This window comes from Lolium rigidum, chromosome 6 (assembly GCF_022539505.1).
Source record: "Lolium rigidum isolate FL_2022 chromosome 6, APGP_CSIRO_Lrig_0.1, whole genome shotgun sequence".
Taxonomy (NCBI): domain Eukaryota; kingdom Viridiplantae; phylum Streptophyta; class Magnoliopsida; order Poales; family Poaceae; genus Lolium; species Lolium rigidum.
Window position 1 is genome coordinate 29,938,347 of NC_061513.1, and position 13,662 is coordinate 29,952,008.

Consider the following 13,662-nt stretch of genomic DNA (forward strand, 5'->3'; position numbering starts at 1 on the left):
ACTTACATTAGTATTAGTTTGCGAGTACTCAACGTACTCACGGCTTTGTCCCTGGCTATTCAAATGGCCAGAGTATGAAGATGACCAAGGAGATGACCAGCAGGACGCCTACGACAACTAAGCGCCTTCCGACGTCAAGCGTTGGCCCGTGGACTAGAGAGTCCTTGTATCTTACGCTTCCGCTATGTTGAACTATGAACTTGTGTTTGTTCGTTGATCAATAGATCAACTATTCGTGTAATATGGATCATGTGATTCCAAATTTGTAAGACTTATGGTTTGTAATGAATGATGAACTGTGATACTTAACTATTATGCCTCGCAACAACAATATTCCTGGGATTGCGATGTATGACATAATAGGCATTCGGACTTAAAAATCCGGGTGTTGACAAGTTGGTATCAGAGCCATTGTTTGACCTTAGAAGACCTTAGTTAGAATGGGCGTTCCGAAAAACTTAACTTTGAAAGCAAATGAAAGAAACTATTTGTGAAAAATTTCTACACTCTTGTCTTGGAGACTTTGCCAAAATTTGATGAATCATGTTCTATCTTATTTGACTCAACTTAAAATTTTGCCACACTTTGCACTCTCTAACTTACTCATCCAATTCTCTTTCAGATGGAGTCGAATGAACCCATCAACACCAAGTTTTACCAGCTTGGGAACGGAGGAAGCTTGATCTTCGAGCACGACCTCAACGCCGTCTCTCACTTCCTTGGGCGCCCACACCCCGAGTTTCACGGGGTTCAGCTGGACGACACACCCGGAGGAGAGTTGCAGTGGGTGATCACTGCCGACTTGAGGGGCAAGATGGAGCCTCCCACTTCTGAGAGGATCCTCTTCTCCTTCCGCGAGAGCAACTGGCTCGACGGACTCGCACGTGGCCTACAGGAGGCACTTGCGCGCCTCTGTGGACAGAACGTGGTGCGCATCCTCGCCTCTCGCTACGCCCACCTTGTGAGGCGTGATGCTGCGGGAGTGCCCATGGAGCTGCAGCCGCACCCGGAGTTGAGGCACCATGCTGAGCACCTGGACTTCATGCTCTACCAGACTCAGAAGGACCTCGACGCCTCCCGCGCTTACGCGAACCAGACCCATGCTCACATCACCGAGCAGGGTGAGGCGATCAAGCTACTCAACAACGACCGCAAGAGCCTTCGCCAGCAGCGTGCCAAGAAGGACGCTACGATTCGTCGCCTTCGCGCCCGGATCGCGTCACTTGAGGCCACTGTCAAGGCCCAGGAGAATCAGATTCGTCAGCTGGAGGATGCCGATGGAGGCATCGACATTCGGGGAGGAGACGCCTTCCTGAGCGACGACAACGACTTTGAGGATGACGAGAACACCGAGGAGGAGGACTACGAGTTTCTGGAGGCAGGACCCGACGACTACGTCCCGATCGATATCGATGATGAGGAGTAGTTGCACTAGTTCCACTTATAGTAGGTGTGAGTTGTATCCCGTCCCTGGTATCGTAGCATGAGAATGGTTCTTAAAACCATTGGAGTATGTGTGTAGTTTGTACTATGTGCTGCATGAATGAATGAATGTTATGTTTGTCATGAAAAGTTTGCAAGTTTTCAAATGTTTCTCAAACTGAACCAAATGAACCATAGAATGTTCCCTCTTATCTCATGATCTTCTATGTCTTCAGATGGCCCCTCCAAATCGCACCAACGACGCGATGCTGCAACTGCTGCAAACCATGCTTGCAGACCGGGAAACCGAAAGAGCCGAACGCCAAGCCAACCTCATCGCCTTGCAGAACATCGCCAACCAAGGCCATGGAAATCATGACCACCCCGGATCCAAGCTCAAGAACTTCCAAAACACCAACCCTCCGGTATTTAGCAAGACCGAAGAACCCCTCGATGCCGACGATTGGCTCCGGACCGTGGAGAACAATGCGGAGGTAGCCGGAGTGGAAGCCAACGAGAAAGTCTTGTTCGCCACTCACTATCTCGCTGGACCAGCCCGCGCTTGGTGGACAAGCACCCGTGCCATGAACGGAGGTCAATTCATGACTTGGGAGGATTTCAAACTCAAGTTCAGCAAGTACCATGTACCCCCGGGTCTTATCAAGAAGATGAGGGATGAATTCCGCGAGCTGAAACAAGGTCGCATGACGGTGGTTGAATACCGCGACAAGTTTCTCACTTTGTCGCGATATGCCCCTGATGAGACTGACACCGTTGAGAAGAGGAAGGAGAGATTCCTGAACGGACTGCATGATGAGATGCAGACTGTCCTCGTCAACATCCCCTTCACCGACCTCGAAGCCCTTGTTGACTCCGCCATCCAGATGGAGGGCAAGTTAAACCAAGCCAATGAGAACCGCAAGCGCCGCATGGCGAATCAAAGTGGATCAAGCCACCCCCAAAAAGTTTCGCCCTAGCTCAAGCGGAGGTTTCACTCCGAGAAACAACAAGCCACAAATGCAGAACTCTCGCCCCGGTTATCAGAACCGGAGTGGAGGAAACTCCAAGCCGGGAGGCTACAACAACCACTACAACAACAACAACAACTACAACCGCGCTCCACCCCGAGCCCCTAACAACAACAACACCAACACCAACACCGCTCCCAGAACCGGAAGCAATGCCGTTCCCGTTGCGAACAAGCAGGACAAGACCACTATCACTTGTTATGAGTGTGGTGTAGTGGGGCACTACTCCAACGAGTGTCCCAAGCGTCTTGCCAAGCTCGCCGGCAACACCGCTGCACCTGCTCAGCGAGCAACGCCGTGTCTCCACCGGCAAGAAGTTCACCCCCAACAACCCCAACAACCGCAACGGCCGCCTCTACCACATGAACGCCGAAGAAGCCCGGAAGCACCAGATGTTGTACTTGGGTATGTTTTCTCGTCAACCACATCCCTGCCGAGTGTTGTTTGATTCCGGAGCATCTCATTCCTTTGTCACCGAAGACTTTGCATCAACAAGTAAAATTCAACCCCTCGGTTTGAAGCATGTTATGATAGTTCAAATCCCCGGATCAACCACCAAAGCCGAAAAATTTTGCAAAAATGTGCCAATCAAAATCCATGATGTAGATTTCTTTGCAAATCTAATCATACTTGGAACCAAAGGTTTGGAAGTTGTCCTAGGAATGGACTGGATGTCCAAGCACAATGGATTGATAGACTGCGCCAAGAAAGCCATAACCATGACTAGCAGCACCGGTATCGTAGTTGAGCACGTCTACGAAAAACTACCCGGAAAATTTACCTCGCAACCAAAGTGTATCCAAGCCAACTCTGGATCAAATCAGGGTCGTTTGTCGCTACCCTGATGTGTTTCCGGATGATCTACCCGGTATGCCCCCGGATAGGGATATCGAGTTTATCATCGAGTTAATCCCCGGAACTGGACCCATCGCCCAGAGAGCCTACAACATGAACGCAACCGAGCTTGTGTAGCTGAAGAAGCAAATAGATGACATGTTAGCCAAAGGTTTGATTAGACCAAGTGCATCCCCCTGGAGATCCCCCGTCTTGTTTGTTGACAAGAAAGATGGTGCAAATCGTTTATGCACGGACTATCGTAAGCTTAACGATGTCACCATCAAAAACAAATACCCCTTACCCAAGATCGAAGACTTGTTTGACCAACTCACCGGATCCCGAGTTTTCTCCAAGATAGATCTTAGAACTGGATACCATCAACTGAAGATCCGAGCCACCGACATTCCAAAAACTGCCTTTACCACCAGATATGGTTTGTATGAGTACAACGTCATGTCGTTTGGATTGACCAATGCCCCCGCTTATTTCATGAATCTCATGAATAAGATCTTCATGAACTTTTTGGACAAATTTGTCGTTGTTTTCATCGACGACATTCTGGTCTACTCCAAGTCCGAAGAGGAACATGAACAGCATTTGGAGATTGTCCTAGAAACCCTTAGACAGCACAAGTTGTATGCCAAGTTTAGCAAGTGTGAGTTTTAGCTGGAAGAAGTTGGATTCCTCGGACACATCTTGTCTGCAGGAGGAATTGCCGTAGATCCCGCCAAAATCAAAACTGTTATGGAATGGCAAGCCCCAACCACACAAACCGAGGTCCGCGCTTTTCTTGGATTAGCTGGATACTACCGCAGATTTGTAGAAGGTTTTTCGAGCATCGCTCGACCAATGACCCAACTGCTGAAAAAGGACAGAAAGTTTGAGTGGACCGACAAATGCGAAGAGAGCTTTCAACAGCTCAAGAGTAGACTGACAACAGCCCCAATCCTGATCATGCCAGATATCGCAAAGCCTTTTGACGTATATTGCGACGCCTCCAAGACTGGACTTGGATGCGTGCTTATGCAAGAAGGCAAGGTTGTATCCTACCTTTCAAGACAACTCAAGCAACATGAACAGAACTACCCAACCCATGACCTCGAGCTTGCAGCCGTGGTCTTAGCCTTGAAAGTTTGGCGTCATTACCTCATGGGTAATCGATGCGAGATCTACTCCGACCACAAAAGCCTCAAATACATTTTTACCCAGAAGGAGCTGAACATGAGACAACGCCGATGGATCGAATTGATCAAGGATTACGACATGGAGATTCACTACCACCCCGGCAAGGCCAATGTGGTAGCGGATGCTTTGAGTCGACTGCCGTGCCAGTTGAACTCCATGCTCGCAACCGAACAGCCCAGCTTGCATCAAGAGTTTGAACGAGTTCAGACTTGAACTTGTTAGTGAAGGATTCCTAGCCAGCATAGAACTGCAACCCACCTTGGTTGGTCGGATCAAGGAAGCCCCAGAAAGACAACGCTAGCATTGACGGAATCAAGAAACAGATAGCCGCAGGAAAAGCCCCAGGATTCACCGTAGACGAAGCCGGAATTCTTTGGTACAAAGAACGTCTCTGCGTACCATCGGACTCTGACTTGAAACAAGTCATTCTGCAAGAAGCCCATGACACCCTTTACTCAATCCACCCCGGAGGTACCAAGATGTACCAGGACCTGAAAGAACAATTTTGGTGGCACGGAATGAAGAGAGAGATCGGTAGCTATATCGCTAAGTGTGACATCTGTCAGAGAGTCAAGGCGAGAACACCAACGACCCGCCGGACCGTTACAACCCCTTCGATTCCGAGAATGGAAATGGGACTCCGTAGGAATGGACTTTATCACCGGACTGCCCAAATCCAGCAAAGGCAATGATTCAATATGGGTAGTTGTCGATAGATTTACCAAGGTCGCCCATTTCATCGCCGTCAAAACCACCTATCAAGGCCCAAAGTTAGCTGAACTTTACATCTCCAGAATAGTCGCTCTGCACGGAACCCCCAAATCGATAGTGTCAGATAGAGGATCACGAGTTCACCTCAAGGTTCCGGCGTAAAGTGCATGAAGGACTAGGCACCCGCCTAAATTTCAGCACCGCCTACCACCCTCGGACCGACGGACGGACCGAGAGAGTAAACCGAGATACTTGGAAGACATGCTTAGAGCATGCGTACCGGAATACGGATCCAAGTGGGAAGACCGCCTACCTTACGCAGAATTCTCTTACAACAATAGTTACCAAGCCAGCCTACAGATGGCCCCCTTTGAAGCCTTGTTCGGAAGGAAGTGCCGTACCCCCCTGAACTGGTCAGAAGTCGGAGAGAGCCAAGTTTTCGGCCCAGACGTTCTTCGTGAAGCCGAAGAGAAAGTCCACAAAATCCGCGAGTACCTCAAGACTGCGCAATCCAGACAGAAGAGCTACGCCGACAAGAGACGTCGGGAGATGACCTTTGAGATCGGAGATTTCGTCTATCTCAAAGTATCCCCCTTGAAAGGAATGCAAATGTTTCAGCTGAAAGGAAAGCTTGCACCTCGCTATGTAGGACCTTTCCAAGTCCTCAGTCGCCGAGGTGAAGTATCTTATCAACTGGAGTTGCCTGAAGAAATGTCGGCTGTGCACGACGTGTTTCACATCTCACTTCTCCGGAAATGCCTTGAAGTCCCGGAGAAGACCGAAGTGTTCAAGAACATCGATCACCGATCGGTGGATATCAACAAGGATCTGACGTACCGCGAAGTGCCGATTCGCATCTTGGAAGAAGCTTACCGAACCACCCGCACCCGAAGCATCAAGTTTCTGAAGATCCAATGGAGCAATCATACGGAGGATGAAGCCACATGGGAACGCGAAGACTTCATGAAGAAGGAGTACCCAGATCTCTTTAGTACCTAACTTTCTTTTCGATCTCGGGACAAGATCTTTTGTAAGGGGGAAGGGTTTGTAACACCCCAAATTTCAATAAAAAGAAAGTTAGAGAAATCCAGAAAAAAAAACAAAATTTCAAACCAACAAAAACTTTTCTATTTGCATATAGTACCATGCATAGGACTTGTGCATTTGAGTGATATGCCATGATGATTGTTATTACTTGTATTTGATATGCTCTAAAACCCTAGAGTGATCATATGAAGATCACCAACCAAATAAATCAAAGAGGAAGAAATTCCATTAAATGGAAAACCCTAAAAACCCTCACATATGCCCTATGGCCTTTTTATAAATTTTGACCCTAGACCTATTTGATCTTCATCATTAGTTGAGTAATGTTATTAAACACTTACTACAACATTTGGAATCAAAGATTCACAATTCAAATGAAATTCAAACACAAATCTAACTCATATATGATAATGGTCAAAACTGAAATTTATAGTCTGATCACCACTTTGAGCCCTTGCCATTCAATTTTTCCAAACCAACTTTAGCTAACTCTTTGCACCATTTCAAAGTCAACATCAAGGTGAACAACTTTGATGAAGATCACCATGCCAAATTCTTTCTTGATCAATAGCTATGCTCATGCAAAGTTGCAACTTTTAATTAAGTGGAACAATCTCCCACTTGGTGAACTTTGCAATATTTTGATTTCCTAAATTCCACCACCACCTCTACTCATCTCTGGTCAAATACAACTTATTTCAACACTCACATTTCAAAAACATTCACCATTTGAATTATTTCAAATTTGGATATTTTTGGAATTTGCAATTTCGGGCACTATTTGCAACTATTGCAAATAGTGAATCTACCTCACCTAAACTACCCTAATCTATCACATTGTGTCCCCTGGTCCCCTTAAACCCTATTTGCTGCCTAGTGAGGCTGAGGAGAGGAGAGGGCAAGCTAGGGCATGGCCATGCCGGCCATGTCCCCGAGCCCGACCACCTCCACCTCTCTCCCTTCCTTCCCCAACCTGGCCACCCTGCCGTTGCTCGCCACCGTGCCACCCTAGTGCCGCCTAGCACCGCCCTAGTCGAGGAGGAGCTCGACAACACCCGGACGGCGCGCGCCCAAAATCGCCCTGCATGCCGCTCGTGTCGCGACCATGCGCGCCATGGACGCGCACTGGCCACGCGCCGCGCAGCCACCTCGCGCTCGCCCTGGCCCCGCTTGCTAGCCGTTGAGCATCACCACGCCGCCACGACGCCGCCAGACATGGCCACGACCAGACCCTGGACCGCCGCCGCCGTAGACGGGGAAGAAGATCCCGCCACTGCCGCGACCTGCCTGGAAGCAACGCGACCCAACCAAGCCTCCCCCGACCAAGCTGTCGCTGCCATTAGACTCGCCTGGACACGTAGAGCACTGCCGCCACCTCACCTAGCTCGACCAGCCGCCGGAGACGCCGCGCCATGTCGACCACCACCCTGCCCCGCAACCCTCACTCGCTTCTATAAATACCACGTTCCCTGGAAGCAACGGAGCACACCATCTCACTCCCCACCCTTCACCACCTCGCCTCGCACCGTTAGCCACCTCGATCGTTGCCGGAGCAAGGCCAATCGCAAGCTCGGAGCCGCGGAGGCCCTGCAGCAATCGCCGACGATTGGAGCCACCTCAGGCGACGCCGCCAGTACCTGGAGCTTCGCCGTCGTCCACATCTACCTCGCGCACACTGCCATACCTTGCTGGAGCCGCCGTAAGCTCTCCCACCCCCTACCTGAGCCGTCGGTGAACTCCCCTCTCGCCGACGGGACGATGAACTGGAGCCGTTCGATCGGATTCTAATCCTACGCCCCACATTGAAACTTACCGCTTCGGTGACGCTGAGTCACTGACGCGCGGACCCCACCCTGTCAGCGCGCCGCGCGTCTGTGGACCGTGGTTGGGCTGGACTGGGCTGGTTTGGGCCGTTTTCAAATCGTTTAGCCCAACTAGTTTTCCCGCCGGCCTGTTAAATTCAAATCCAGTTTAATTATTACAAATCCATTTCAATACTGCCTCCACTTTGAAATTCAATAATTTCAAATTGGCTAAACCAAATTTAGCAAACTTTATATGGTTGGAAAGCTACTGAAATTATCTAGCCAATGCCACTGGCCTCATGGCCAGATTCTTCGTAGAATAAATGTGATAAAAATAACAATACAGGGACTTTTCCCTATTCAAATAATTCTTAAAAATCAACCAAAATAGATATTAAGTTAATTCCAACTCTAATAGCTCACATTTGACTTACACTAATTGTTTATGCAATAAAATGGTGTGGTCACTTTGCATGATCATGCCATGGTTTAATGAATGGAGATTTTGACTAGTTTAACTAGTTGATATTGTCCAAAACTATTAAAGTTAAATTGTGTGAAGTCTTACACTTCATTTAAACTTGTCTCACATGGATTCATGGGATGTTTGGACCCCTGGTCTCAAACTCTCTTATATGAATTACTTGAGATTTAAATCAAATGTAGTGTTATGTTAAATGGTATGAGGTGATCCACCTCATTTAAATCATTTTCCCAAATGATGATGATGAACATTTGACTTAGGTCAATATGAGTTCATCCATGATTGTTGGAGAAATTAAATCTTAAGAAGATTTCAATGAGAGGAAATTATTTCTCAAGAACCCTATGGAAACTATCATTTACATGTGGAATACAAAGAAGTGAATTCTTTTTAAAACCCCACAACCCCTGCACCCTAGTTTATTTATTTTGTGTGCATAGAGTAGTTTGTGTGTTTATATGTGATGTGTGGAATAGCCAATGAATTAGTGAGTAATTATACTCGTATTCAAATTTAGACGGTAGCACCGGAGAGTACGCCGAAGAAGAAGGTTGCTACCAAGAGGAGGAGGAGGAACAGTTTGAGAACTACCAAGGCAAGCTATTACCAATGCAAGCTATTATTCTTGCAAAGTGCAAAGCCCCTTTGGGCAAGGCACCATGTTTCTTACCTTTTCTTATATGAACCCATCCCTAGTTTTTACCTTACAAGTTTTTACTTGTTTTCTAAATGAGTTACTTTTATAGTTAACTTTGGTCAAAGTACAAGATGGTTACTAGAGTAGTGAGTTAGTCTCTTCCAAGCAAAAGCAAGTTAGCACCCCTCATGAATTAGAGCTAGTGCTAATGAATTAAAACTTGACTACTCTAGATGGGAACAATATGAATTTGAAGTGATTTTGAAACCTTGGAATGAAGATGCATTCCATTGAAGGATTTTTGAAGGTGAATATGAACAAGAGAAGATGGTGATTTTTGATAAACAATGATGTTGGTTTGAATGCGATACCTTTCCAATTATCAAGTACCCCCACAATACCCGATTATGGGTAGGGCTTAACTCGGAAGTTTATGCGTCTTAGTATGGGTTCCCTCTAAACAAGCGTCATCGGGGTTATGCCGAAAGCTGCCTCTACCACAAAAGAAATGATATGATATGATGCGAAATGAGGTGAATGTCCGGCCCAAGCCCTGTGCAGTTCCCAGGCTGACAGTTGGTCTTCACTGGGAGGCCAAGCTCATGGGGAGAGGTGCTCATACTAGGATTTGTAAGTGAAAGGTTATGGTTGATGATCCGCGTACCGTGTTACGATGATTCGGGGTAATCCCGACGGATGAAATCAAATGTTGTGGCACAAGTGTGCAACCTCTCGCGAGTGTAAACCTATTCGAATAGCCGCGTCCACGGTTACGGACGGTTGGAAAGGCCATACAGTTTCCGATGTCATATCTTTGAAAATGATGTTGAAAGATGATGGTGAAATGACTTGTGGTGGATTGAATTGAAATCACCACTTGAATGGTGGGAATGACACTAATGTTCCCACTTGAGTTGGTTAGCACTTTGAACAAGCTTTTCTCAAACTTTGTGAACTAAAACTAGCTTTATGCAAATAAACTAGAGCTTAGCAAACCCTACTAGAATGTCTAGCACTTACATTAGTACTAGTTTGCGAGTACTCAACGTACTCACGGCTTTGTCCCTGGCTATTCAAATGACCAGAGTATGAAGATGACCAAGGAGATGACCAGCAGGACGCCTACGACAACTAAGCGCCTTCCGACGTCAAGCGTTGGCCTGTGGACTAGAGAGTCCTTATATCTTACGCTTCCGCTATGTTGAACTATGAACTTGTGTTTGTTCGTTGATCAATAGATCAACTATTCGTGTAATATGTATCATGTGATTCCAAATTTGTAAGACTTATGGTTTGTAATGAATGATGACTGTGATACTTAACTATTATGCCTCGCAACAACAATATTCCTGGGATTGCGATGTATGACATAATAGGCATTCGGACTTAAAAATCCGGGTGTTGACAGATCTCTTGGTTGTCTATAAGTAGGTGGAATTGCTATTGGTAAAAAGAGAGGTAATCCAAGTTTTTCATTCAGCTGTCGATGCGCATGCAAGCTCTCCTTTATAGTTGCTCGTAACCTAGGTTAACCTCTCTATAACTCTTGCTCCTCAACTTTGAATAAACATTTTATGGTTTCCCTCCTTTTGGAGATTATGGTACAATGAAAAAAAAAATTTCATAGGCTAATTTACTTGCTTGTGCTATTACTTTAGACGCAAAAAAAACTTAAGCTGCTTGCCATTATCCTAGACAAAATGTTAATGTTTTCCCTTTTTTTCTTGTTTGCGAGGTCATAAATTTGATCTTATGTACCATCCGGTGTTGATCCCATAATATGCTATATCAGATATATTTCAATTTCGTCACTTTTTCTAGCAAAAAGATGAAGTATTATATTAAAACGTTGGTGGAACGGAGATCAACGATTCAACTACTTCTTGTTTGCATGATAGAACTTGATGTGGAAAATTGACAAGTTGCTTTCTTCTGCACTCTCGAAGATGGGCATACATGTGTATTCATGATCTTGGTTTTCATTACCTCTTCTAACATCTTTGTGATCTTCTTTACCTGGTTGTAGTACAAATGCTAAATAGTTTTAAAAATTATTTTGATGTGCACAATTATGCGACACAAATATTTTCTTTTCACGTGCAATGTGCCATCAGATTTTCTCAAATAATTTTTATTTCATATTCCATTGCCTACTTTACGCATGATTTAGAAACAACGTTGAGCAGTATGAGGTTGCGCCATCATAGTTTAGTTGAACATCTTAAACATCTCAAAAATCTCACTGATCAATATCATTGTCACCGGTACAACGAAAAGCACATAGCCTGCAAGAATCAGTGTTGAATTACATCTTCATTAGATTTCACTTAAAAGTGAAGTTAAACCTTAATTATTTTGTAAATATCATGTTAACATCTTTTAATACACGTGAATTTTCACTTGTATTGTATTTGCATGTAGTGCAACAAAATAAATTTAGTGAAACCGTAGAGAAGCACGGGCATCCAACTAGTTGTGTAGTATAATCTACGAACCACTATAGCGATCCAAAATTCAGTACCATGGGTTGATATAGACAAATGAAGGACATGTCAACTCACTTAGACACTATCAACCGACTGCTTGCACATATATGTCCGCCGTAGTTTGATATTGCATTAACTGTGATTAAATGGGTACTATTATGGCTACATATACACATTAACTTGTATAATTAGCAGAAGGTATGGTGTTTGAGTTGAATATATACAGTCACCATGAGGTAACCAAAATACACGATAAAAAGTCGTTGGGCATAAACATGGGAATACAAAATGGATGGTGTGATCATCCGGGCCGTGATAGGAGAGATGGATCAGTTGTGAATGGTGGTTGAAAACGCCTTCGGAGCCTCAACCAGTTTCATCGTTGGATTTATTATGTCGATCTAAGACATCATATATGTTGAGAAGGATGGCAACTGACCGAGATTACAGCTTGAAATAATACTTCGTACTCACCCATTACACACGACGTGGTAAATATATGAATATCACAATATCCAACACGGATACATATACAGTACTACAATATTCAGGTACAGACAGTCACCTCAGTTATTTGTGTAGACTAAAACAACAAACACTGAAATTAAGCGATACACAACCCTCCTCATCTGTATACGTTCTTCATGAGTGGCACTGGCGCTCTGTGCCCGCCAGCAAACACGGGGTGCTGGCCGGTTAGTCGCAGCACATCTCGCAGATCCAGCAGCAGCACAGCGCGGCGAGGCTGAAAAAATACACCCAAGAAAGCATCAGAAATTAAATCTCACTAGTGGCGTGGTGCAAGGTAGTACTAGAAAGGATTTATCCGAGCAAGTCTATATTTCGATGGAGAAGCAACGCAGCGTACCATCCTTCGATGAAGCCCTTCTCGCCCCTGGAGGTGGTGCTGCCCCGGCGCGCCTTCTTCTCGGCCGCGCCGCCTTGCTCCGCGGCCGCCGTCGGGTAGCCTGCAGCACACGCATGAACAAACATGTCAAGATTTTCGGTCACGAGTCTATCTGAATTCTGAATACGTCGACGAACACAGCCATGGATTCAGGTAGCGCCAATTAAGCATGAGGAAACTGATGGAAACCTGGCGGCGGCGGCGGTGGCTGGTTCTGGTTGCTCCTGTTGTTCTCCATCACGGATACCTGTGGGCGATCGAGCTCTGCACGTGTGTAGATTGTGGTGGTGAGCGATGGGATTCAGCTGATGGGTACTTGTCTTCTTCGCACTCCGACGTTCTATATATAATGCTCCACCAGCTGCGATGGACTGCCAATAGCAGACAGGCACACGGAGAGGAGAGCACACAAGGTTCTCTCCCCTTTTGACAAGCAGTCGCAGATTGACAAGTAGTAGCTAGGTGGATTCGATGCCTGTCGGACTAAGCAACGCTTTATTAGCTGACAAATCACAATTTTGTAGTACTACCCGAATGATCGCCAAGGTTGTTGAGCAGATAGACGGCACTCACGCATGTACAGTGTTGAAGAAGATAATATAACCTGCCATGCATGAGTTGGTGGATGGATCGACGGCTTGGATCGCGCCGGCGGCGGCTGGCAGCTGGCCGGAGTCCGGAGAAAGCTTGAGAACAGATGCAAAGCACCATTTGATCGCGTCGGAGGCGGCGCTTTCTGACTAGTACGTGTTTCCGGCTGTTTGATATTCGTTGCCCATTACGTACGTGAGATGATGGTCAGTTGGGAATCAGGTTCTCTCCGGGGAAAGATAGGCCGGCTCCAGATGAAACTTCGGTCGGAAGGAAACCGCCGGATCCACCGGATGCATGTTCACACTGGCCGGAATATAATTCAGGATGGAGATACGGTGTGGATCAACCTAACCTATTCGGTACCGTTTCCCTCCTCCTGCTCTCTTCATATATCAGTGTTTTTTCAAATGATTCGATTCCCGATGCTCGAGATATTCGGCTTCATAGGTTTCCTGCTCTTTTGGGCACGGCGGTGCAATTGGTGAATTTCTTTGGTTTCAACTACCACGCTCCCTCCGC

The 13,662-nt window shown here is 46.3% G+C and overlaps 1 protein-coding gene across 1 annotated transcript; it reads right to left on the minus strand.

The window, feature by feature from the left end:
• Positions 1–12,133: 12,133 nt before the first annotated feature.
• Positions 12,134–12,896, minus strand: LOC124659268 (protein CYSTEINE-RICH TRANSMEMBRANE MODULE 13-like). Its single transcript, XM_047197188.1, has 3 exons — positions 12,739–12,896; positions 12,511–12,610; positions 12,134–12,387 (listed from the first exon to the last, which is right to left on the minus strand). Exons 1-3 carry the CDS (start codon positions 12,785–12,787, stop codon positions 12,339–12,341), a joined length of 198 nt encoding a protein of 65 aa, XP_047053144.1. The 5' UTR covers positions 12,788–12,896; the 3' UTR covers positions 12,134–12,338.
• Between the last annotated feature and the right edge of the window lie 766 nt (positions 12,897–13,662).

Coding starts and splice junctions, on each gene's coding strand:
- LOC124659268 (XM_047197188.1), bottom strand. CDS start 12,787: ATGGAGAACAACAGGAGCAACCAGAACCAGCCACCGCCGCCGCCGCCA. Junction 12,611..12,738: donor GCCACCGCCGCCGCCGCCAG/GTTTCCATCAGT, acceptor CGTGTGCTGCAG/GCTACCCGACGGCGGCCGCG. Junction 12,388..12,510: donor AAGGGCTTCATCGAAGGATG/GTACGCTGCGTT, acceptor GTATTTTTTCAG/CCTCGCCGCGCTGTGCTGCT.